Below are 27,649 nucleotides of genomic sequence, written 5' to 3'. Positions count from 1 at the left end.
CGTCAATGCTTGAATGCCTTCATGTTCTGCTAGGAGGCGCCACAGCCTTGGATAAACCTCTAGTTGTAGGCCTACTAATAATAATAACTATGATGTAGTTATATAATTACTATAACTAATAACGATATGACTCTTATACTATAATAGACTATATAGAATATTTGATAGCTATAAAGATAAGACTAATGTACACCAAATGGTGAAAGCGCTTCAAAAAACATATGAGGATTGAGATAGATTTAGGCCGATTTAAGTAGATGAGTGGGCCACAGGGTTATACGATGGGGAACTTCTCTTCAAGTTTTAACTTACCATTTCTGTTTCGAAATAGACCATCTTTGTTCATCACTCAAAGTAGCATAAATCGTATTATAATATTACGATATTATTGTGGATTTGATTTGTCCCGCCAACCCCTATCTGAACTGCATTACACAATGAAACTTAATTTAGTTCTTTATGAAAAACTATTGGAAGGCGTACATGAAAAGCCCAATAGTTAATGCAGACAACCAAGGGCGTAGGAACTGGGGGGGACGGAGGGGACGTGTCCCCTCCAATATCGGAGACAGGCGCATTTGTCCCACCTAAAAATTATACCGGATCTGTCAGGTTTCCGATATGTGTCCCCCCCAATGTTAAACTCATTCCTACTCCCCTGCAGACAACAGTCAGATGAACGTTTTGATGATTATTTTGTGTCCTTATGGTCAAACGGCACAGTTATCTAGCAACCAATGGTGGAAGTGCTTCCTAGAAGAAGGCTCGTTAGGCCACCAGGGGGCCGCAGCAGGGGGCGCCATGGCCCCAGGGGTGCGCTGCATACGGGCTTTACCCATACATGGTTTTGGATTTAGAAATTATTAGAATTATTTGTTTTAACCAAATAATAGACATTTTTGAAAATGTTGATCATTTCGTAAAAATGTATATAGCAATTTAATAATCAATAATTAATATTAGTCTGAATAATATATCTTTTGATCCATTTAGTTTAATTAGGAACTAGCTGATGCATTTGTTGGATTCGATTTGTTGTTTTCAACACTAGGGGGAGCCACAGCACCTTACAAAGACGTCCTTCTCTCATGTGTCACGTCACGCATCCACTTTCTGTATAGCTCCTCAACTGATATACGATAGGCTCTTTTACTCAATTATAGACATTATACACACTGGTTTAGCTTTGCAACATCATCAATTGGCTCCACACACACACACACACACACACACACACACACGTACAAACATACACGTACACAATAATACATGCAAACATACTAGTGTGTGTGTGCGTGTGTGTGTGTGTGTGTGTGTGTGTGTGTGTGTGGCCTATGTATGTATTAATCTTGCAACCCCAAACAGTATGTACAATGCCTTTAATTCACTAAAAAAGGCCTGTTGTAAATCAATTCAACAGCTATACAGAATTATAACAATTATAATAATTATCATCATGCGTCCATTCTCATGATTGTTGTTCTTAGGATGTTTTCATCTCATCTCATCCTGATCTTACGGCGGTTCTCTCTGCACTGATGTCCCTACCAGCCGCTGGGCTGTTGAGCTAACAAACGCAACACGCAAATTCACACACACACACACACAAACGCACGCACGCACGCAAGCACACACACACACACACACACACACACACACACACACACACACACACACACACACACACACACACACTCACAGGCATGTTTTCACAGACGCTGTTTATGGCTTAATGGCCCTTCCTTTTGCGGAAATCAAAGCGAGAGACAAATGTCCTCCAGAATGCCACAGCCATTCAGAGCCAGGCCGAGGCGTCGCGTTCCTCTTCTGCCCCACAGCGCGTCTCTTTCAGCGTTTACAATTCCACACGCCGCTCTGTCATCATCACGCACAAACAACGTTTCAAAACATCTTTCCACATAAATTTGTGACTTCATTTTTTAAAGAAATACAAATAATATAGGCTTGAGGCCTACAATTAAAAAAGGTGTTTAATGAGATCTGATCTGGATTGTGTCAAACGATCAACCAATAGTCATAATTTCTACTAGAAAAGGTTTGAAGTCATTTAATATTATTTTTAAATAAGACTCTTTTTATTTAGTAAATCCAAACCAATTGTCATTGACTCGACCAAGTTTCAACCGTAACGTTTCAAAATCTTGGAGCACAAAACATTCCCAATGCGCTTCGCTTTGCTTCTCCGCGTCTTTCTGGCGCCTCCACCTCAAGGAGCTGGAGGTGTAGGCCTAATTTATGAATCAGCAGCGGGACAACGAGGACACGTGACGGTAATAAAGTGTGTTTTATTGCAGCCAGTTGTCAAGCCCCAAAATATGACTCCCACTGAATGGCGGTCAGCAGCCAGATGGGCCATATTCATCCCAAACAACAGCATGCTCTTTGTGGCGGGATGCTCACATGGCTGCTCTCTTCCTCTGGAGGTTTTCTGCAGGGGAACGAAGAGGAGATTCGAACACATGTAAGTTAATTTGGATTTAAATTGACTAGTATTATGCATTTGGCTTTAAATTACTGGGTATAGCCTAACTAAGTGGTCAGTGCACTAGTGTTGTTTGTGTGTGCATGTGTTTGTATTTGTGTGTAAGTGTGTGTGTGAGTGTGTGTGTGTGTGTGTGTGTGTGTGTGTGTGTGTGTGTGTGTGTGTGTTGTATGTGTGTGTGTGTGTGTGTGTGTGTGTGTGTGTGTGTGTGTTTTTGTGTAGGCTATACCAGATTTCTAAATTTTCAAATCGCTTAAAGAAAGTCTGTCGCAAAGCTTTTACATTTTATTGGGCTTTTTGATTTATTAACTATTTAGCAAGCGTTCACATTATTATTTCCATGATGTCCAAATGCCATTAAATGTGAAATAATAGTAATTGACCTAATAAAGGTTCTAGTAATAATATTTATAATAATAATAATAATAATAATAATAATAATAATAATATATACTATACAATAATAATGTATAGTATAATATGTATAGCCTAATATGTGTACTAAATGTGTGATACTTGGCTATGCGACGAGTTAAGGTCTATTTTAAGTCAATATATGCCCCAGGTTGGAGCGATGGTACGTTATAACACAATTACATCTTGCTTCAAAAAAACAAAAACAACTAACAATAAATACAACGTTATTGGCCTAATACTATAAATACTTTCAATAATAATAAAGGAAAAAATATAATAGTAATTACAACAATAATAATATTATATTATAACAATAATAGGCTAATAGCTAATTGTAATGTGATTTTAGATTTATTTGGCCTATATAATAAGGAATCATTCTAATCTTTCAATTATAAAAAAAAATATTTTTCACAAGATAAATGCAACGTCTAAATTCACGACGACGAAGCTTCTTCTGCTATTTAAACACGGATGTTATTTTAGTTCAATGTCGAGAGATTAATTGCAGGTTTTTCGCAAAATTTATATATTTTTTACTTAAAAAAAAGACCCCTATAGACCCCTCAAAACTAGATTAGACCCCTAAACAGAGATTAGACCCCTAGGAGACCAGATTAGACCCATAGAGGCCAAGATAAAACCCTAGGGGACTAGATTAGACCCCTAGATTAGATTAGACCCCTAGACTAGATTAGACCCCTAGAAAACAAGATTAGACCCCTAGACAAGATTAGACCCCTAGGCAGAGACTAGATTATACCCCTATAGATAACCCCCCTAGACTAGATAAAACCCCTAGAGTAGATTATACCCGTAGACTAGATTAGATCTCTAGACTAAATTAAACCCCTAGACTAGATTAGACCCCTAGACTAGATACGACCCCTAGACTAAATTAGAGCCCTAGACTAGATTATACCCCTAGACTTAATTAGACCCCTAGACTAGGTTAGACCCCTAGGCTAGATTAGACCCCTAAACTAGATTAGACCACTAGGCAGAGACTAAATAGAACTCCCAGCTTTCTGCTACCCAGTGAAATCGCATACTCAGGTTTATTGACATTGACATAAATTGACATAATAATATAATAATAATAATAATAATAATAATAATAATAATAATAATAATAATAATAATAATAATAATAATATGTAGGTATGTAGGTTTGTACACAAGTTTGCAAACGTTGACAAAAGAAGGGCATTTCTGAATTGGATAGCAACACAATGCAGACGGCGTGTTTCTCTCTGGTTAGAGGTCGGAGTTAATGACCAACCCGGTGAGGCTCCTCTAGCTCGGCTTTGACCCGCGGAGGGCCGAGGGGGAGGCTGGGGGAGGCTGGGGGGAGGTGAGGTGAGCCGGCGGTCAGCCTGTCTCACATGAAAAAGTGAAACGACCCCAGAAAGAAAGGGCACCACTGAATGGCTTTACATCGGCAATGTAAGGATATTTAGCGCGGACTTTACACCTGGAAACCCACCCGGGCTACGAGTTAGCATTGAAGTGTCCAGATGAGAATAGGCCTGCATCTATTGACAAGACAATATGGCCTGTCCTGTAGTCCACCAAACACCATCTGCATCGTTAATGGTATGTCAGTCGACTGTTTTTTATTCCGCTGGCCCGCCCTCCTCTGCGCACCGGTCAGTCTCATCTGATTCGATCTGATCTGATCTAATCTCTCTCAAGGGATCCAGGAGAATTTGCCGTTCAACTTTCTCAAGAAAGATCGGTCTATAGGTCAATGTACAAAACAATGAGGTTCCGTGATGGGCCAGTGTTTGACCACTTGTTGGGGTGATCCCCACGGCTGACCGGAGAGAGAGACCCTAGAACAAAAGGCTCCGCAGGCCGGTGACCTCTGCGTGGTCCCCAAGTCCCCCCAGTCCGAGCCCTCATGGTGCAGCAGGACTAATGGAACCACGGTGAGCCAGCGGTCAGGGAGCCGGACTGACCCTCTACCGACCCGAAGGCAGCTAGGCTACATTCTTAAGGAAGAATGCTCTTTCAAAAACTGTGCATCACTCCGATTTGTGCGTTAATCAACAGAAGTTTCCAGCTATGGAATCCTATTCAGATCACCAACATAACGACCTTACTTCACAAAACCTGGAGAGGAAATTAATGAGACCCACGGGCCTTCAGTCGTGAACAACGAATGTATGTATATAGATAGTATCCCCAAAATGAAAATGTTGGTTATCCTTTAAGGATAAACGCTTTACGCAGTGGATTAAACCGTTTGAGGTGTTGTAAACTCTGCCCTCGTTTATATTGCATTTATATAATAATGTAATTATGTTAGGCTACTGAATCTAACGGGAAAAGAGTCTCATGTGGGTTTTACCAGGAAGTAGTTCAATCCCACCAAATAAGACTGCACCCATTGAGGATGACAAATTATTATAATGTTAAAATATAATACAGAACTATATGCCCATGCATCTGAGATAAAGAGATCTTAAGACATTATAGTTCCACTGGAGCTTCATCGACCTTTTTTTGGTTGTGTAAACAGTCCATGTGGAACATTTTGTTCGTTAATATTGTTCAAAGTAGGCGGTTTTTCCATCGTTATATCGAGAGTCACGAAACACGCTCGCAAACACACGCACACACAAAAGGACACTTACGCACATCCATTTGAATTTGTGTTTTATATTTAATTAATTCAATTTCGCATCTCTGAATGAGGAACTCTTTGTGCAGTCATTTGATTCACTGGTTCACGGTGCTCATGTCTACTCGTAAGTTGATGTGGCCGACAAATACAGAGATAACCACCAGGACCTCAACACTAACCGGCCGCCGAGCCTCTTCAACGCGGTGCCCGTGGGTACCCTGTAGAACCGAATGTGTGGACATGCTTCAGCACAGGTTGGGTTCTGAGGGAGTCTGTGGGCATCGACCCACCATCTGTCCGGTGGAACCGAAAAGGACAGAGCGCCATGCCGACGACGTCTAAACGGGTTCACTATTGACTATTTATTAATCCAGGCATCCGCCGTTTTGGAGTTCGAGTTCACATTACTGAATTAAACGTGCAATATGTTTGAATATTGTAGTATATTTTGACATTTAAGATGTTTATTTGACATGCAATCTAAGATTTAGAAAATATGTGTAAATGCTTGTTTCAACATGTGTGTTAAATTAACATTTTCTAACATTCAATCCATATCTTGAATGAGTGCATTTAAAGGGTCTTTGATCCCATATGGTTTGGTGGTAGAAATGTCATGTTTTGCTTTGTCTTATTTGCCAATGAAATCTGAGGATATAAAAAACACTAGAAAACTACATAGGCCTACAGCCCAACAGCCTATCTACACATTTGACCTGGAAGCCATGAATCGATGTTGTTTTGATAATAATCATAACAATGATAATAATAATAATACAAATAGGATAATAATAATAATAATAATAATAATAATAATAATAATAATAATAATAATAATAATAATAATTATAATAATAATAATAATAACAAAATAATCACAATAACATAATAATAATAATCGTAATAATAACAATAACATTATTGTAATGATTAAAATAGTAAAAATTTTGTTCATATCAAGCCGGAAGTCGGAAGTCCCTCTTTTGCATCTAGTTTTATGCCAAATGAAAATCGATAACATCTTGATGCACAGCCACTTATCACACAAGGCCTGAAGTCATCAGGGTTATAATGTTCAACCTTAACCTTTAATAAAATAATCTTATCAATCCCCAATAATGGTGAACATAGCGGCTAAGTTATCGTGCCGGTGGACGGGTCCATGCGGGCCTACTGCTTAATAACATAACTTAATAACACAACTTTAACTAAACTTTAACTGGAGAACCGGCTATTCATCCACATGTGACTGATTTTCTCTTCTTGCCGTAGAGGTTGCGGTTTGCTCATCAATTCCGTTTAAAGTCCCAATTTATTTTTGTTTATTCGTCATTAAATACCTCCAGGTTTTCATTCTACTCGCATGTTCAATCTTCATTTTTCTGCCAGCCCATCACGTCTTTTCCCCGTCGTTGTGGTGAACACCTCGGGTTGACCTCCTGATGACAAAGACCTCCACTACTCACTGTCTGGGGCCTTTTATTCTATTCTCTTATCCGAGACCTTTCTGAACGGATACGTTTTGTTGTGGAGCTTTTGACTGAAATATGGTCTGCCCTTATTCAATATGGCCAGATTAATTTTTCAGCGTACCCATCTGTGTGCGGTAAGAGCCAGTCATCTGAAGTCATAAATCTACACCCCTGCATCTCAATAGACAGGGAAGAAAGAGAGATACAATGAGATGGGTTGGAACAAAGACAGACAGATAGGCCTAGATGGATAGATAGATAGATAGATAGATAGATAGATAGATAGATAGATAGATAGATAGATAGATAGATAGATAGATAGATAGAGAGATAGATAGATAGATAGATAGATAGATAGATAGATAGATAGATAGATAGATAGATAGATAGATAGATAGATAGATAGATAGATAGATAGATAGATAGATAGATAGATAGATGAATAGGTGGATAGGTGGATAGATGGATAGATAGATAGATAGATAGATAGATAGATAGATAGATAGATAGATAGATAGATAGATAGATAGATAGATAGATAGATAGATAGATGGATAGGTGGATAGATGGATAGATGGATAGATGGATAGATAGATAGATAGATAGATAGATAGATAGATAGATAGATAGATAGATAGATATATTGAATGATACATGAAATAAATAGATAAACATGTGATTTAAAACACATATGTATATATATATATATATATATATATATATATAGAGAGAGAGAGAGAGAGAGAGAGAGAGAGAGAGACAGAGAGAGACAGAGAGAGAGAGAGGAATAGATAGATAGATAACACAGATTAATACATCGTTCTCTTTTTTTTATAATCCCCGCCATATGATTCTTTTCTTCCCCAAATCCCAGATTCAGTTCTCCCCATAACAGTTGAACATGTTCCCATTGGCTGGTCGTAGGGTCACATGGTCTGCATCGACCTCGCTCTATTTGACAGCCGTGGGATGGCTTCATGCCAGAGGGGGAGAAAGGGAGCGAGAGAGAGAAAGAAAAATTAGTATTCTCCTAGCAGCATCGCTATAAATCAATCATGGAGTCCTATGTGGTGAGCTGTAAATATGTTGAGCCGCAGTTCCCGCCTTGTGAAGAGGATTACAGTCATTTTAGTGACCAAGGGGGGTATTATAACCCCCAGGACAGTAATAGGTATGGAGAGGGCTACCAGCCCCCTCCACCGCCATACACACCACAACAAACCGGCTACCAGGCTCCTGTCCAGGGGCCAGGACACAAGGAGCCTCTCCCGGGCTGCAGAGAGCACAACGCCGCGGCCAAGGAGCGCTTCTCCGCGGGGGATCCATGCCAGGCCTGGGTGACCTGTAAGCAGTCTCAGGTGCAGAGGAAGGCGATCTGCCAGGGCAAAGAGAGGCCGCCAGTGGTGGTCTACCCGTGGATGAAGAAAGTGCACATTAACCATGGTAAGATGAACCACTAAAATGTACTATTTCTCACCCGCTTTATTATTCTAATGCCTAATATATCTCTCGGCTTTCCCTTTCTTCTCCTCTCCCGTCCCCCCTCACTATCCTGTCCGGTTGTAAGAAGCGGTTTGAAGTTGTTAAGTTATTTATGAGCGCAGCGAGGGAGCCAGAGAGAATTACACCCTCTATAAAGTTTTATGGCTTTCATTCGTGTGTGTGTGTGTGTGTGTGTGTGTGTGTGTGGGGGGGGGGGGGGGGGGGGGGGAAGAGACTGCATCTTTATTTGGAATAACTTTTTAATAAAATAATGGGAGGCCTAACGAAGGCCTAACGAAGACTGAAAAAGAAGGTTAAATATCAGGGGCAAAGTGTCCTGATCTTTTTACATTGTCTTCCCGTTCTCCACCAGTTAACCCCCACCACCTCGGACCCGAGCCCAAGCGCCTGCGAACGGCTTACACGCGGCAGCAGGTCCTGGAACTGGAGAAGGAGTTCCACTTCAGCCGCTACCTGACGCGCCGCCGCCGGGTGGAGGTGGCTGGGGTGCTCTGCCTAGCCGAGCGGCAGGTCAAGGTCTGGTTCCAGAACCGCCGCATGCGGTGGAAGAAGGATCACAAGCTGCCCAACACCAAGGGGAAGAACAAGAACAAGAAGCCCGCAGACAGCGGCCCTCCCCGCCTTGAGGGGCTGGCGGCGGTCTGAGCCTCAGCAGAGACTCGCTGGAACATTGGTACCGGTACCGGAGAGGAGAGGGCCGGTACCGGAGTGGAGAGAGTCGGTACCGGAGAGGAGAGGTCGGTACCGGAGAGGAGCGCCGCCGCCCGATGCGCGGTACCCTCAGACTCCGAGGGGAAGGACGCGCTGGAGAAAACAGGGTTTATTTTTTACAGGGTTCACAAAACAGGGTTTTTTCTTTACTGAAGTAGTTATCAAAGTTATTTCCATGCACATGTACAGGCCTTAAAGTGGTTCCAATAAACAGGTTAAATACTGTATGTACTGTAGTACCAAATACAGACCACCGGAACTCATCAGGCGCATTTATGCTTCAATGTTTATTGTTCAAAATGTAAGCTATATTGTGAGGTAGAAAATACCGACACTTACTATTAATAATGATGTTGACTATAGAAAAAATAATTGGTAGGTCGAGCGGATTCATTTTCGTACAGGCCTCGATTTAAAACGTTAGGATGGACAATGTCGTGTTCAAAGGATAAATTCAAAGGGAAGGGACAGCTGGGCTACAGCCTGTATCTGAGGGCCGGGAGGCCTATAAGGATTGGGTCCCCATACTCACTGGGACAACCTCAAAATTAGGCTCATAAATATATGTTTTCTGCACTGACCGATTTTTTTAATACTACTCAGGGTTACAGGGTCAAAAGATTTTTGAAATCTTTATTTTTAAACACAGAGTCGTCAAACAAGTACTGTTCTAAAATTGAAATGATGGTGATTTCGGATTTTTGTTATTCCAGATTGATATGCTATTATTATTGTCGTTGTTATTATTGTTATTATTATTATTATTGTTCTTATTCTTATTCTTATTATTATTATCACAGTCATCATAGATCAATTTGTACTTTATTCTTGGTAGCAATTATTATCTTGGTTGATGTGATATATTTTTAATTAATGGATTGTTTTATATTTAGACATTTGTAACAATAAATAAATAAACGCTGTCGTTGTCCAACGATGGTGAAATATCTCATCCGACGGCCCGTGATTGACAGCGACTCCCCCCCCGCCCCCCCCCCCCCCCCAACACACACACGCACAAAGACACACACACACACAGACACACACAGACACATACAGACACACACAGACCCGCACAAAATCAAGCACTAACAGATTGATGTCCCTTGATAAGGAGGAGGATGGTTTCACCGGTAGCACATGTGACAGAGAATACACTGCTCGTGATTTATGATCGGTGAATTTATTACCTACATACAGGGTGCGATTTGCCGGTGGGGATGGTGGGGATTATCCCCCCCTCTGGTTTACACGTCCTACCCTCTGCTGAATTATTTTTATCCTCGGTGGGGATAAAAATTATCCCCCCCACCCAAAGTATTTTCACCATTACATCGTAATAATTAACAACCAAAATACACAGGGTCCGTCTTCATTTTGAAACATTTTAAAATGTTTCTCAAAATTATCCCTCCCTCTGGTTTTTTCACAAATCGCACCCTGCCTACATATATTTGGTTGGTCTACATCTGGATGAAGCACTCCATCAAGCCGGGACCCATCAGAGCACCAAACGGTCCGAGCCAAGACAAACAGTGATGACGGGTGGCCATGTCTTAATAGAGATGTATTGTTGAGCGACTAATGTAAAGGCCTGAAGACAGAAATAACCCGGGCCCGGGGGAAGACGATCTAGATTAGAACCTGAAATGGAGATCATCGTTTATTTTACCTCAGTTGTCTCGAAGAAAGAGCGATGTTTTGCTTTTTGCAATAAATGCCATTGTTGTATGCCATAGACCTTTTAAACAGTTGAAATAAGACTGATGACCTGAAATGAGATCTTTATGATTTGATCGTTCAACTTGTAACGGAAAACAACAACTGAGCCAAGAGACCAATTCAATATTGTTCCTGTTTATCTAAATTATTTTTTTTAATGTGGGCTGAACTGTACCTGAGCGCTGGGGGGTTGGGGCCCTTCATTAGTTATGTCCGGTGGGTCTGGACCTCGGAGGAAACCCACAGCAGGCAGAGCTGACAGTGACCGATAGGAGCCAGTATCCTCCTTATTAGTAAAGCCAAGCACAACACCGCTCTCAGTAGCTGGTTTACACTTATATATCTGCTCGAATATCAGATTGCTGAATGTGAAATTTGAAATACACGCCGTGTATTCAGAAAGATCGGAGTTGACAGGTGGATTCATCCCGCGGGAGAATGTAATTGGCTAAGGTTCTTTAGTGATAAAGAGAAAATGTCGACTTCTGCAGAAATATGGCCCCATATTCAGCTCCCCCTGAAAAAATATTTATGGAATTATTTCCTGCAGAAAATGCGGTGAGTGCTGTAGTACAAAGTGAGGTTGAAAATACGAAACGTTAAATGGCTTAAATCAAGTGAAGGAATTTGAACAGAGTTCAAAAGTCTAAATGATGTAACATGCTCACCATTTAAAAAAATATAAATGGTTGGAAAAAAATAAAGTGACAGCTGAATGAAAAGCACAACGCATTGCTAAAAATGCAGAAATGTAAAATGAATTTAACTGACGAATCTGAAAGATCAAATGTATTGCCCTGCACTGCTGAAAAATCTGAAAGGTCAAATGTATTGCAGTGGACTGCTAAAAAACCTGGAAGCTGAAATTGAAAAGTGACAGATGCTGAATTCCATTATCTGAAGAAGAAAAGGTCTGCAATACAATGTCACAAAAGCTGGAATCTAAACTGTAATAGTGTCAAAGCTGAAAGATAGTAGTAGAAGTGGTACTAGCTGTAGCCTATAGAAGTAGTAATGGTAGTGATGTAGTTGTAGCCTAGTAGTAGTAGCCGAGTAGTAGTAGCTGAAGTAATAGTGGCAGCTGCACAAACGATATGCTATATGAATTGAATATGAATATTGATTGATGTTTGTAGAAATAATTATAATAAATTATATGTATTTGTATGTACTCGCCTTATGCAACGCTGCCTGAACGCCATAAAAGGTAGACCAATTGAGCGGGGAAAACGGCCCAATCTGGCAACACTGCCTGCACGTCCTCGCGCTATTACCTCAGCGTAAATCAATAAGACCAACTGAAAACGTAGCCGATATGGAACTCAAACTGTGATTATGAAAAAAGCATAAAGCAATCGAAATTCTGTTTTTAGATTAGCCTACAATTGACCAAGTTACGAAGGCTTAAGTAGTAGGCCTAAGTGTCAGAGAATGGGCGGGCGGCTCCGCCGTCCTCCCATTGACTTCCATTGTAACAAATGGTATTTTAAAAGTAGAATAGCCTATCTTAAAAAGTATAACATATTGGAAAAATCTGAAAGAAGTGCGTGATCCCAAGCTAATCTGAACATTTTAAAAATGGAATGGAGTAGGGAAAATTTGAGGAAGTGGATAGGTCCCAAAGTATGTAGAGAATAATAAAGAAGAAAGAAAGAATACAACCTAAGAAGTACAATATTTGAGCGCTGCATGCAGCACTCACCTAATAATATGTTTTTATTAATAATGTGAACGTAAACACACTTTATGCAAAGAAAACCTGCACGCACACGCACGCACACACACACACAGACACACACACTCTCTCACACACAAACACACACACACACATACACGCACACTCTCTCACACAAACACACACACACACGCACACACACACACACACACACACACACACACACACACACACACACACACACACACACACACACACACACACACACACACACACACACACGCCTCCATAAGCTTTCGAGGGTAACTGCACCGTCATGCAAAAATAGGTCCCTATCATCACATTTGTAGATGCACTTCATGATGCAGCTGAGATCAGTGCAGCCCAGGTTTGTTGTTGTCTGGGTTAATGTTAGTTTCAATCGGGCTGTTTTGGTCTGAAACTGGTTCACAAACCGTAAACAATTTGAAGTTGTATACTTGCCCCCTTACTCGCCATTTCTGAACCCTATAGAAGATTCTTTTTCGGCCTGAGGCGCGTATATGACCGCCAACAACATGCCCACATGCCTCTTCTGCAGGCAATGGAACAGGCCTGCGGAGACATTGAGGTAAGGTCAATCCATGGATGGATTCGGCACACAGTGCGAGGGTCCATAAGCCCACACAATTTCCGTGTTTTTCTGTGTTTACAGTACAGTAATGAATTTTTGGTTTATTTTTGGTTTATTTTTGCTTAAACTGAATTTACTGCACTGTAAAGTAGCTACTGCAATGTACAGTATTGAGTATTCGTGAAAGACTGCAGTGTTTTATATAAAGTAGACTAGTGTGTTGCTGCTGATCTGAAAGTGTATTCATATGATAGGCCTACAAGTGTGTATCATTTTGTCATCAGAGTGACTTTCTGATATAGGATTGTTAGGTTTCGATAGCAGTTTCAATTTGACATAGATGTGAATGGTATATTTCTCAGTGTTTAGTCTTATTTGCTTGTGTGTTGAGTTTTGACACAATGAGCGAAGTTTTGCAAAACCTGTTAAAGCAACGGGCAAAAACTGTAATTTAATAATATCTATATCTTAAGACATCCGACTGACTTATATGTAACAAAATTGAACTATGAAATCATATATTTCATTTGCACAGGTGATGACCGTGGCTGCTTGCTCTGTGATTTGAATGGTTGATTAGTATCATATTGTAGTGTGTAGTATTATTTGTTGCCCCCCGTAGCTCCCGCCATCAGAATTCTTTGTCGCCGCTACGGTAAACTGAGGATGCTGACCCTGGGAGTCAGAACCTGGAACAACAGCAGGGCCACACTACGTTAGCTCTGTATTGCATATTATGCCCAATGGCTTTATCATTATTAGTAGCAGCAATATGAGTGGCAGTAGCAAGTAGCCAAATAGCCATAGTAGTTGTATTCCTAGCGGCAGACTATTATCATTAGTATTGTATTGCTATTGGGTCGATGGGCCCTTTTGAGACTGAATTTAAGGTGCAATGGAGTATTTTAAAAGGTTTATAAAAGTTTTCCGGTCACGACGAAATTAGATTAATCTCCCCAGTTTCTGCCGTTTCACATTTGAGCCAAAGCGGAACCAACGTGTGCCCGTTGAAGGGTAACACGTTCACCCGGAGCTCTGCGGCGGCGGACCGGACGGCGCACAACGGTAACGGCCTGTTTAGTGTAACCTTGTGGAGATAAAGCATCAGTTCACCTATTTAGTCTGGGATTTAGTTCGGGATTCATTCTAATAGTATAAAGCTGTTGTTATGTCGCTCGCTGCCGAAGCCTTCGTGTCCCAGATATCAGGTAGGCTCTGGTTTAAGGATGGTTTAATGACCTAATGGTTTAATGTTTACCCTGACACGGTCCCTTCACTACTGTCACACATCGTGCACTTAAACGGTTCAGATTAAAGACGAACAGTACACAACAATATGTAATGACACAACGACATGTAGTGACACAACGACATGTAGTGACACAACGACATGCAGTGATAGAACGACATGTAGTGACACAACGACTCTTGACACAACGACATGTAGTGAAACAACGACATTTAGTAACACAATGACATGTAGTAACACAACGACATTTAGTAACGCCTTCACACTACATGCGTCCGTCAACGGATGACCGAGGGCGTGTCTGACGTATAGGGGACTAGTCTCTGTAGACGCATACTGCAGCCAATCAAATCGCCTCTCGCTACAAAGCCGATGTGTGGATATTAATACAAAAGATAACACAAACAACAGGTGGCTAAAAACAATCCTATCATTCCACATTTCTTTAAAAAAATATAACGGCCGGATTTTGCTATGTTGATGATGAGGTCGTTGTACCCTTGTTCACGCTACATGTGTCCGTCGACGGATGACCGAGGGCGTGTCTGACGTATAGGGGAGTAGTCTCTGTAGACGCATACTGCAGCCAATCAAATCGCTTCCCGCTACAAAGCCGATGTGTGGATATAAATACAAAAGATGACACAAACAACAGGTGGCTAAAAACAATCATATCATTCCACATTCTTTAAAAAAATATAACGGCCGGATTTTGTTCTGTTGGTGATGATGTCGTTGTACCCTTGTTCACACTACATGCGTCCGTCGACGGATGACCGAGGGCGTGTCTGACGTATAGGGGAATAGTCTTTGTAGACGCATACTGCAGCCAATCAAATCGCTTCCCGCTACAAAGCCGATGTGTGGATATAAATACAAAAGATGACACAAACAACAGGTGACTCAAAACAATCCTATCATTCCATTTCTTTTAAAAAATATAATGGCCGGATTTTTCCTGCTTATTATTGCAAAATGGATCCAGTAGACGCATGGGGTGTATTTGCATAAGACGATCTGATTGGCTGACGGATCCGGCGCTGCCTGAAAAGTTGAACATTTCTCAACTTTTTGACGCAGGCCATGGAGCCGAATGGACGGACGGACCCACAATGCATTTCGCGAGCACCCCATGCAAAGTCAATGAGATCCGTCGACGGACCTCTTGCCCACTGCACCGTCTGTCAACGGATGACGGAAGGCGTGGCTGACGGATGGGGGAGTAGTCTTTGCAGAGGCATCCGTCAGCCAAGCCCGAGCATACGCGATCTGATTGGATGACGGATCCGTCGCTGCCTGAAAAGTTGAACATTTTTCAACTTCATGACGGATCCAACGGAACAGATGGATCCACAATGCATTGCGGCTCTGCCCCATTCAAAGTCAATGGGATCCGTTAACGGACGGATGCAGTGGGCAAGAGGTTCATACCTCCGGATCCAGACGAAATTAATCCATCCGTACCAAACGTTGTCTCTGGGACTACCCTTCATACCTCCGTCCGGTTACAGCGTTGTTATGGATGTTACGCAATACATCCTCTAGAGGGCAGTGACTGTCGTGTCACGAATTACCGGCATCGACAATCGCAAACATGGCATCTGTAGAGGAGGTGATTTTGCTTCGTCTGAAATCGGCAAAAAAAAGGCGCAACATTTTCTCTCCTCAAAATGTTGCGCCATTTTTAAATGACCAGTTATAACTCATTGCCAAAGCAGGTGAACAATGAAATAAAAAGGTCAGGTATGTAGTATAATATAAGTTTAAAACGTTAAATACAATATATATATATATATATATATATATATATACTACTATACTATATATATATACTACTCTCTATTTTCGCGAATGGTTGGACTTCTGACTCTATAATGCCGCCTCAATATCCGTTGCTATTGCTCGGTTTCTCCCGAAGCACTCCGGATTCGTAAGCTCAGAGGCGCAGACCCACTGACGGACGAAACGACCTCTGGGACCGGACAAAAGGGTTCCTATCCGTATTTACCGTAGGGTGTGAAAGCAGTGTCACATGCCGCTGCGTAGGCCTACACTTTTTGCGTTTTCTTTTGCCGATTTCGGATGACACAAAGCAAAATCATCTCCTCTACAGATGCCATGTTTGCGATTGTCGATGCCGGTAATTTGTGACACGACAGTCACTGCCCTCTAGAGGATGTATTGCGTAACATCCATAACAACGCTGAAACCGGACGGAGGTATGAAGGGTAGTCCCGGAGACAACGTGTGGTACGGACGGATGAATTTCGTCCGGATCCGGAGGTATGTATCGGCCTTTAGGCTACTGTGAACGTAAGTTGCCCAAACGTTCGACTTTACACTCTACTAAAAAAATAGCAGTTGCACCAAGCAGATAGTTTCAACGTAACAGTAAGTTATAACTTATATTTTACACCTCCCCTCTAGCTGGTTTAAGTTCCATTCTAACGATAAAGGCCGGTAAATACATTAAAAGATTTAATTTCAATAGATGGCTATTCGTTTTGAGCAATGGGAAGAGGAGTTTCAACGCGGTTTACGTCAGGAATGGATTGTCCGTGACCGTATCGATCCATTTCATCAGTATGATGATGTAGATTTATATGCGTGATTTCGGTTTTGCTGGGCGGAATTACTTAGAACAACCAGCCTTCTTGTCAACCACCTGCAGCACAACACAAACCGAAATTCGGCCATTAGTCCAGCAATGCAAGCGTGTTTGGCTCTGAGATATTTTGCAAAACCTAGTTGGTGACTCGGTCCATGTGCACAAGTCTACTGTCTGCAGAGTGGTTTGAGCTGTGGCAGTGTCTCCGTGCAGACATCAGAACACATATGTTTACTTCCCTGTACAGCCTGCATAACTAAACCATGTCTGTCAACAATTTTACCAGACCGCTGGTTTCCCAAATGTGACAGGCTGTGCAATTTTGCAAAGGTTGGCAGATACGGCAAGTCTTATCTATTGGTTAGCTCCACTGGTCTGGATACGTCACCCCTTGTATTCTTCTGATATTTTCAAATGCATGCTTGGTGCGGCCCCTCGAGTTGGGCCATTTTCATTACTCGTTGCCAGACCCTACAGTTTTCTAGATGTGGGTCTGGATTTCCAGGTTAAGCCTTCCTCAATTAACATCATAAAAATGACACAATGATTATAACAAATGTTACAATGTCTCAAATTTAAAACAATGAACATTTATTGAACTGTCTGTAAATCATGCCGAAGAAAACTGAAGAAAATATCGGCCGATATATCGGTCGATCACTACAAAGCAGCAATGAGCTGCAATTTATTATAAAATCCACAATCAAATAACCTAACTTCACGCCTATACCGCCCAAGTCAATTTTAGAGAATAAATGATTGTCGAACTGTTTTGCTAACGCGTCTTCACTCGGATAAGGTGGAAACTTGCTGGAACTTCCTGTTTACATTGTTGGCGGTCAATGATTGGCTTGAAATTATCTAAACGTCATTAAATAAGACACTGGTAATGGTAAAACTCTAACTAGGAATCCCCCAAATACCACAACCAGCAGTCAATGGATCAATTATTAAAATAAATACTTTATTAGTACAATTTCCTATTTAACACCCTGTAAGATGAGTCTATCACCTATAAACAAATAGTAAGGTATAAAATCTTCCGTTCCAACTAGCGCCAAACTAGTCCCGCGAGTTGGAAAACAAACAAACACTGCTGTGCGACATGGTGTAGGGATCCGTCCATCTACAACATCCCTCGCCGGTCACGGAGGCCTGAGCAGGCTAGAAGATTGCACCGGAACGGAGCGTGACTTCTAGACAGAACAGAGAGGCAGATTAATGCGTCAGGGTGGTTTGACGCTATCGGAACCAGACTCATGCAAAGCGTACGGCGTTGTCGTGAACCGAAGAACGTCCGAGTGGTCCTTCCTGGCGTTGCGAGGTCTGGTCGGATAGTAGTCTCTGGTAGTAGCGGGTCAGCGATACTTGTTCAGTTTGTCGGTGTCCAGGGATCGGTACTCCTGTTCTTGCGGTGAGGAGCGCCCCAAACTCAATGTCTTTGCCCCTTTTATATCCTGGTCCCTTTGTCTGTGTACAAGAGAGAACACAACATACACCCCAACCCACAGTGCACCTAGGGGCAGGGAATATTGGCTCTAGCTGATAAACTGTCTGTGCAGTTAATGTACTGTCCCCCCCTAGTTGCCTTCTGTGACATTATACCACACGTTAAACTACACCAATGATCAGAAGGGTTTATTTGTATTTTGTTTGTATTATTTCCAGCTGCTGAGCCCTGGCCGGAAAATGCCACTTTGTACCAACCGCTGAAGGGTAAGTGTGTGTGTGTGTGTGTGTGTGTGTGTGTGTGTGTGTGTGTGTGTGTGTGTGTGTGTGTGTGTGTGTGTGTGTGTGTGTGTGTGTGTGTGTGTGTGTGTGTGTGTGTGTGTGTGAGCGCCAGAGAGAGAGAGAGTGTGTGGACCAAGGAAGCATCCAATTTACAATCATCATGTTTCCATTTCCTTCCTTCAGATGATCAGATCCTGCTCTCGGATTGTGCCTCATCTCTGGCCGTTCAGGTGAGGCTTCTCCTTCCCCCTTTCAGTTCAATACCCATGCACAACCTGTTAGCCTGTTAGCTGGCTGGGCGATGCTAATAATATGTAAGCACATATGAATTAAATGGTATTTATTTGGACGCATTTTTTGAGAAGCAAATTTGAATTCATTGAATTTGTGGAGATGTCAACATGACCCCAAGCAATATTTGATTTCAGTTTATCTTAAAACTGTCACACCCACAAAAACGGGTCAAACAAGACTGCCCACACTTATTAATTGAGGATTTTCTCTGGTCTCATGTCCATATGACAGAGATGTCTCATTCTCAGCCCAAATGTGTGCTGAACAGCCACATTAGCCAATGCATGTCAATACTGAACATGCTTTTCAAATATCTTATGAATATGCTGTTTCCGAAGAATATGAAGTGAACATGTGAGACTTTGGTGCACAAACAGAAGGCGATTACTGATTATAACACAGTTTGGTGTCTACATGGTAAAGTATATTGAATGATGTTCGAGGTATCTAGGTGTCTTAACTGCTTATTATGCTATGCTTAAGGGAATTCTTTGAGTTCCTTAACCGACCCAAGGTGTTTACTTTTGATTGATTTTTTGATTGTTGAACCATATGGTTATGTTATGTTGACCATATTAGTTTATTAGTCGGCATGTAAATGTTCTGAATGACCCAAGGCCACAATGTCTATTGAGTTATTTGTTAAATCCAATAACTGCTCTCCGCAGACCTACCTGAGGATGTGTGGCCTTCCAGTCCAAGTTGCTTGCAAGGCCAACGCAGAGTATATGTCCCCCTCTGGTTAGTGAACCACTCATTACTTTTTTTTAGTGTAAATTTAAGGATATCACAAAAATTGATCAAACTCATTGAACAGTAAATATGAATGTGCTCTCTCCCTTCTTATTCTGTGTCCCTCACCCCATAGGGAAGGTTCCATTTGTACATGTTGGGAACCAGGTGGTGTCTGAACTGGGACCCATTGTCCAGTTTACTAAAGCCAAGGTAACAAACAGAAAACATCTAAACCTTATGATAATGTAAATATTCAAATTTGAATTGAAAGGTCAGATCAGAATTTGGAGGCTAAAGTTAGAATATTGTTAATATATTGAACTTATATCTCTCAAAACGTATGCAATATCCCAAAAGAATATAACAGTAGCGCTGTGCCACCATTCTCCTTTCAAGCGGCACCTTGTAACTTTTCTAAATGTGTAAATTTAGTTGACATTGTTGTTTTCTCCTATTTAATTTCTGAAACGGTTTGATGACTGAAATGAAATGTTTTATCTGAATAACGCTCAAAAAGCTCCACTACAATATAAGGAGTAAGCTAGAAGTCAGTGGCTTTCTTCTCCAGCCATGGAGTGTCTTGCAGCGTGGGAGAACGCACCTGCGGAAGACTCTACTTTAGGGCTCATTCTTCTGTAGAATGGGTAGTAAAGCATGTGAGCATTGCTGGAGGTTCTAGAGCGCCTATGGCTGTATGGCGCTGCTGGTGTGAGGGCTCTCATTGGAAACACGACCCACTCAGGTTCACATTAAGACACGCTGATTCAAATATTTTGCAGTATTTAAATGATCATCAAACCAAAATGTTTCATTGGAATTGCACCGCAGAACTAGTGATAGTCAAGATCACACAAAGAAAATACACACCCAAACTAGGGGTGGAACGCTATATATCCTAAAATAAGAAAGAAAGAATGAACAAAAAATGTATTATTTCACCTTTTTTACGCCTCTTTCCACTTTAATTCGAATACAAATACAAATAGTTTGGCTGCCTCAACAAATACAGATACAAATACGGGGCTCGCTGCACATCCCTAGCACGCACTATGCTGGATGATGGATTGCCAGAAAAGGAAAATACAAAGCCTTTTTATATATTTTTTACATTTTAATAAAAATCCCAACTTCCCCCAACTTCGTTGTGTGAATGGGTGGCAGCATCTATGCCACCTTGTAACAAATTATATATGTTTGTAATCAAATGTCCAACCTAAAATGTGAGTTCATTAGTCGTGTGCAGAGGCTATGTCCATGCTCCCATGTGCATGCCCAAAACACTGTGGTGGTTTTAGCTTGTATGTAGAAAATAAAAATGCTTTAGAAATTAATCCGGTGCAGTGACAACATAGTCTAGGTATGGAAATAGTCTCAGTGTGAACCCAGTCTAGGTTTGGACATGGTCTAGGTATGGATATAGTCTAGGTATGGACATGGTCTAGGTATGGACGTGGTCTAGGTATGGATATGGTCTAGGTATGGACATGGTCTAGGTATGGACATGGTCTAGGTATGGACATGGTCTAGGTATGGATATAGTCTAGGTATGGACATGGTCTAGGTATTAGAGATAGACCGATATGTTTTTTTCAGGGCCGATACTGATTATTAGTAGTCAAGAGGGCCGATAACCGATATTTGGAGCCAATATTAATATACAGAAAAAGGGGAAAGATTGGCATCAAAATTTTGAATAATACAAACTCCAACACTTAACTTCATTTAAATGCCTTTAAGCATATGTTAATAAACACAACAGCTTATCAGATTTGCAACATAACACAATTTAAACAAATAAATGGCTCACTAAAATGTAAAAATATTATACTTATCTTTCTTTTAAGTTCAAACAAAAACAAAAAGTGCAGGATGTTCTAATGAAGTTAACTGAACATTTAAATAAATAAATAGTTCCTAGTTAAACAGCCATTATTGCCCGACAGTTTTCTCTCAGACAGACGGTGCTTTGTTGTCGGTTTCTGCAGCTTCTCATGTGGCTTACACACACACACACACACACACACACACACACACACACACACACACACACACACACACACACACACACACTATTCTCTAGCCGTCCCCTCATCGTGCTTCCCTGCAATAAATCGAACCGAATTTTTCTCTCTCTCTCTCTCTCTCTCTCTCTCTCTCTCTCTCTCTCTCTCTCTCTCTCTCTCTCTCTCTCTCTCTCTCTCTCTCTCTCACACACACTTCTTACTTTTATCACTGACTATTTCCCTATCAATATTATCAGCAACCTTGTTTCAAGTGATTAAACCGTTAAAAAACACTAAATAGCCTACAGCATCTTCACTTTAATAATCAGTGTTTATCATAGGAACAGACAGCTGCTGCTAACGTATTGGGCCTCACAGTAACGTTAGTAGTCTTGAGTTGTAGAGTTTCGCTACAGTCCACTGAGCGTCTAGAGCCAGAGAAGGAGAAAGTGGACCGCTAGGCTAACGTTACGCTAAAAGCTAATCAGCCTTCACCTTAAAGCCTAAGGGCTCGAGGGGCTCCGTGGTTACGCAGTTGGATAGCGCATTACGCAGTTGTAGAAGTATAACCACCGCTTAACGTGCTTCCCTGCAACAAAACTGGAATGAATTGAGTTTATTAGGTTTTTACTCTCAATCACACACAGACTTCTACTATCACAGACTATTTCCATATCGATATTATCAACAAACCTTGTTTCAAGTGATTAACAGGCATGCCTGGACGCCGGACTGCGAGCAGAGCTGCCGTTTATGTTTATATAACGTTAATGGGCTCACAGTAATGTTACTAGTAGTTGTGAGTTGTAGAGGACTGGGATGTTTATTAAAATTTCGGGAGAGTATGCTGCCTTAACTTACCTCGAAACCAAACCAGACAAAACCTTTTCTCCTCTCCACTGTGTGTGTGTGAGCACTGTGCATGCACAGCTTTCACTGCTGATTGGCTGTTACCCGTCGTGGCTCTGTGTGTAACCAGAGCGTGTAACCAATCAGATGGTGCTGTGGGTGGGACAATGCTGGAGACAGCGTAGTGACAGCAGACAGAGAGGCATGGCTGCATCAGAGCCAAAATAAACCCGTTTTAAATTGATCTCTCAAAAGGCCGAATATCGGCGCAGATAATCGGTCGATCCCTACTAGGTATGGACATGGTCTAGGTATGGACATGGTCTAGGAATGGACACGGTCTAGGTATGGACATGGTCTAGGTATGGACATGGTCTAGGTATGGATATAGTCTAAGTGTGGACTTGGTCTCAGTGTGGGCTTGGTCTCAGTGTGGACTTGGTCTCAGGGTGTGATTTTGTGTCTCCTCAGGGCCATGGTCTCAGGGTGTGATTGTGTGTGTCCCCAGGGCCATTCTCTCAGTGACGGCCTTGATGATGTCCAGAGAGCAGAGATGAAAGCATACATGGAGCTGGTCCACAACATGCTGCTGACTGCAGAGGTAAACACATACATGCAAACAAAAACAGCCTCTCAACAGATTTCATTGTTTCTCCTGTGATGAGTTGAGGTGTGTGAGGAGCAATACGTTGATAAGATGTGGTTTTGATGAGCGGTTCCAATAAGCACAGTTCTGATGAGCACAGTTCTGATGAGCGGTTCTGGTGAGAGATTCTGAAAACCACAGTTCTTATGACCACAGTTCTGATGAGCGGTTCTGATGAGCACAATTCTGATGAGTGGTTCTGATGAGCAGTTCTCTAGAGCACGTGCGCAGGGTGTGATCAAAGTCAATCAGGGCTCTGTCACGGTCCAAAATTAAGTTGTAAAAATTGATAAAATAACCGACAGAGCAATTATTTGAATTTGCAAGCAGGTTTCACCTGCCGATGGTCTAATCTATAATTTTGGACCCTGGGATCGGGAACATTCCAACAGAGATGGTCTCACACAACGCTATAACATAATCACATATCAAGAAATTGCAGCATCTTTGTCATCCATGTGGTGCTTCTGTTGTACACAGTGGAACAATAGGGTACTTTCTATCATGTTGAATTTTAGTCTCAGCAGAACACTATTTTGCTGTCAGTATATGTTTATGAATAAATGAAATGGTGCCCCACAACACTTGTTGTGCCACATGTCCAATGCCACATGTCCAATGAATGTACGCACAACTACATTATAATCAATTGTGTTGAAATCTCATTCACTGTTTCATACTGTTTACCTCTTGGTTATTTCACAGTTGTTCGTCCAGTGGTGTGATGATTCTACAGCTGCTGAGGTCAGACCCCTGTTTGTGTGTATGTGTGTGGGCCTATGAGCTGTTGGTCCATTTGGAGTCTCCTGAACAGCATTTACTTTCCCAGATGTTTCTGTGCCTGTGTGGAAGAATAGAGCGGTGTATAAATGTGCACATCTTGTCTCTATGGTCTGCAATATAGATCTCTCGGCCCCGATACAGCAGTCCGTACTCATGGCCACTGAACCACATCCTGGCCTATCAGAAGCAATGGGACGTCCGCAGGAAGATGAAGGCTATTGGCTGGGGAGGAAAGAGCCTGGAACAGGTGGGAGGGATGCGTGTGTTTTTTAAGTATGTCTCACTTCTCGGTTTCTAATCCTTACAGATGACGCTGCATGTTGTGGTGCTGTGATAAATTGACTGTCCCTTCTACATAGCAATGAGGCCATGATGGCATTGTTTCTCTATGGTAGCGTTATATGATGTGGTGTCTTTCAGGTGTACGAGGATGTGAGCCAGTGTTGTCAGGCGCTGTCCCAGAGGCTGGGAACTCAGCCGTACTTCTTCAACAAACAGTATGTAACCTCTCTCTCTCGCTCACATGCTGTCGGTTCACTGCCAAACAAGGCAAGCGCAGAACTAACAAATCCACGTGTACAAATTATTATTGCGAGGAATTTGACTGAACTTGTGCATCATATTGTCTTGCCGGCGAGAGCAATCTCTGCAAGGAGAAAATGACCACCTCATAATACACATAATAAAGTTTATCTACACACAGTCCTACCTGAATTACCCGTACCTCTTAATAGGCCTACTAGCACAAAAAATAACTGGTCATAGCATCAGTACAACAGGCTTGTTGTACTGATGTAAAGATTAAAAAAAGATAAAAAAAGATTCTGGGACGCTCTAATGTTTGCACTAGCTTATTTTTAGTAATCACACAATAACTTCAATTTTATTTAAATGTACATTTCTACATATTTATAATAATATAAATATTTTTAATTTGTATAATAAAAAATATTCCTGGTAAAATAAATGTTAAAAAAAATTATATTATTTTGCCTTTCGACGGACCACCTGCAGTACCGTGACGGACCACTGGTGGTCCGCGGACCGCACTTTGGGAATGACTGCTACACAACTCTGCATCAGTTGCGTGCTGCTTCACAAATACTCTTCCGGCCAGTATGTTGTCTTGCTGGCTTAGAGGGCCACTCTGAAAATGGGGCGTGTCTTAGGAAAGTGGTAGTCTCCCCGGAAGTAGTTATTGTTTTGCAGTCGGAAAAACGTGTATGTGTGTGTGTGTGTGTGTGTCAGCCCCACAGAGCTGGATGCACTGGTGTTCGGCCACCTCTTCACCATCCTGACCACACAGCTGACCAGCAGCGAGCTGGCTGAGCGGATCAAGCGGTGCAGCAACCTGCTGGCCTTCTGCAAACACATTGAGCACACCTACTTTAAGGACAAGAGCGTCTAGAGGGGGCACAACCACAACACCTTCCAGTACCCTTCCTGTCCTCTCGCCGTCACCCCTTATCCCTTCACGTGAGCACTGCTGGTACTTGACATGTATTTTTTAAATCATATATTAGTGGGCGCACCTTGCCTGCACAGCCCCCCTCTTCCTCTCTGGTTCCACCAATCATCTCGCCTGTATATTGTTGCCATATTGCAGTGGTCACCATAGAGAGTCTTAACTCCATAATGAGTGACCCCAACATGAGCAGGAATCCTGGATGAGCCCGAGGTCAGCTTCTGGTTGAATAAATCCTCCAGGGGTTAGTGTTCAGCCCCTCATTGTTAACACATTTCACCTGTTGGGGCAGGCTTTAATCGGCTGTATAAAGGAGATCTGAACATAATGATATATTGTTAATATTGTTTTTTTCACTTGTTTTGTGTGTGAATTGTGAAGCGTCAAGTGCCTCCTAAATAAAGAGCAGGAAACAACGCTGTCTTCTTCCCATCATCTACCTACCACCGTATTTATTACAGTCCTCCTAATGAGTGTGTGTGTGTGTGTGTGTGTGTGTGTGTGTGTGTGTGTTTTGAGACGCTGTAGCAGCATGGAGCGATGAGTTTACCCACTGCTCTACGCTCTAGAGCAGTGGGCTGGCCCTCATTAGGAGGTTCTTCACCCGCCATGCTGGGATAGAGCTCCCTATTCCTTGTGACCCCTTATATTAAAAAAAAAGGGACAGACTGTCCCTGAGGTTGGTGAGGACAGACTTCTGCCTGAAATCTATGCAGGGCTCGATGCTGGGGCTAAACCAACTGTTAGAGCTGTGGTGGAAGCAGATGCAGTCAAAACCAACCTTGGAGGTTTTCCTCCTCTGCCAGATGTGTAAAATAGGGTATTCTGTTGGGCTGTACTATTGGAGTTATATTTTAAGCTGCTGCTGTCTATTGCTCTTGTAAAATAGATGTTTAATGAGCGTTTAACCTGGTCAAATAATACAAATTCATCGTACAACTTCTCATTGACCGTATGGAAGATGTGGGTGTTCTGGTCTCAGATGAACCCTGGTTTGGCCCTCGGGCCTCAGACAAGCTCAAGGTCCATGCCATGTCTGATCTCCTCGCAATGCCCTCCTGTGGGTTGACCTCGAGGCAGACAGACATGCAGACCGAGTGACCAGGGTTTGGCTTCTGGGTTTTCCGGTGAGGGCAAGATTTAACCTTTAAACTTCCAGAAGCCACGACATGTTGAGTGATGAGCTGAAGAAGCCACTGCAGGGTCAGATTTAATGACCGCTGGGTGAGATGAACTTCAAAACACCGCAGCTCAGTCTCTGCATGGTTCTGTTCATTTTGTTCCATTATAAAGGTGTCAAAATTATATTGGGCTACACAAATGACCAATGTATACTTAAAACCGAATATGCATTTTAGTGTGTTCACATATTATATCTATCGATGGATACTGTGTAATGTATACTATAAAAGGTAGCATGATGGCTTAATGATTCATGGTCATGCTGGGCAGACAATTTATTGTCTGTACATTTATTTCTCAATAATCTAGTAGGCCTGTGGGTCTTCTGGCCTCAGGATCTATACGATCATTAATTATTAAGTCACGACTTGAACATTATTACAATATGTATGGACCAATATTGTAGTAATCAAAAATGCCTTCAAAAACATGGAGCAAACAAAAAGCTGCAACAATTGGGGTACAACTCATCTAAAAAATTAGCAATGGAAACATGAATTAACATTGAAACATGAGTTAACTCATTGGCTTCTTTCTAAAGTTTAATGTTTGGCTACGCTCTGCGAGCCACTTAAAATGCTTTGACTAGTTGAGTGTATGTATAGAGGACGTCTCCTCGGGACACCTGGACATTACTGGAACGTGGGCCTTCAGGAGGCTGCAGACAGCGGGACGTCTGGTGAAACGACATTGTTCCAGAGATGGAGCCCTACAACACTGTTGGTTGATGCAGGCTCGATAAATGTTGGCAACCCGGTGCAAACTGAATGGTGGTCGCCTTACATGAGTTGTGGGACGACATCATCTCCTTCAGGATAGGCCAGTGAAGACCGTCCCTACGACAAGGAGATGAGGAAGG

The 27,649-nt window shown here is 42.0% G+C and overlaps 2 protein-coding genes across 2 annotated transcripts; both read left to right on the top strand.

Annotated features, from left to right (window-relative positions):
• Positions 1–2,350: 2,350 nt before the first annotated feature.
• LOC307092003 (homeobox protein Hox-D4b-like) lies at positions 2,351–9,169 on the top strand (the record flags this gene model as incomplete). The annotated part of the gene is made up of 3 exons (XM_079758861.1): positions 2,351–2,482; positions 8,182–8,464; positions 8,877–9,169. 3 exons carry the CDS (start codon positions 2,351–2,353, stop codon positions 9,167–9,169), a joined length of 708 nt encoding a protein of 235 aa, XP_079614987.1.
• A 5,129-nt stretch (positions 9,170–14,298) lies between these two features.
• Positions 14,299–26,008, top strand: mtx2 (metaxin 2). The gene is made up of 10 exons (XM_079729420.1): positions 14,299–14,453; positions 18,771–18,818; positions 19,017–19,063; positions 19,796–19,868; positions 19,996–20,072; positions 23,223–23,315; positions 24,066–24,104; positions 24,265–24,390; positions 24,564–24,640; positions 25,392–26,008. The coding sequence occupies exons 1-10, from the start codon at positions 14,414–14,416 to the stop codon at positions 25,549–25,551; spliced, it is 780 nt and encodes a 259-aa protein (XP_079585546.1). The 5' UTR covers positions 14,299–14,413; the 3' UTR covers positions 25,552–26,008.
• Positions 26,009–27,649: the final 1,641 nt, after the last annotated feature.

The sequence above is a fragment of the Pollachius pollachius genome (genome assembly GCF_949987615.1).
Source record: "Pollachius pollachius genome assembly, chromosome: 2".
Classification (NCBI taxonomy): domain Eukaryota; kingdom Metazoa; phylum Chordata; class Actinopteri; order Gadiformes; family Gadidae; genus Pollachius; species Pollachius pollachius.
Note: the sequence above shows the minus strand (reverse complement) of the source record. Positions and strands in the feature narration are given on the sequence as shown.

Excerpts from the sequence above, each read along its gene's own strand:
- mtx2 (XM_079729420.1), top strand. The coding sequence starts at position 14,414 with ATGTCGCTCGCTGCCGAAGCCTTCGTGTCCCAGATATCAG. Across the intron at positions 18,819-19,016 it reads TTTGTACCAACCGCTGAAGG|ATGATCAGATCCTGCTCTCG; the intron begins GTAAGTGTGTGT and ends TCCTTCCTTCAG. Across the intron at positions 19,869-19,995 it reads AGAGTATATGTCCCCCTCTG|GGAAGGTTCCATTTGTACAT; the intron begins GTTAGTGAACCA and ends CTCACCCCATAG.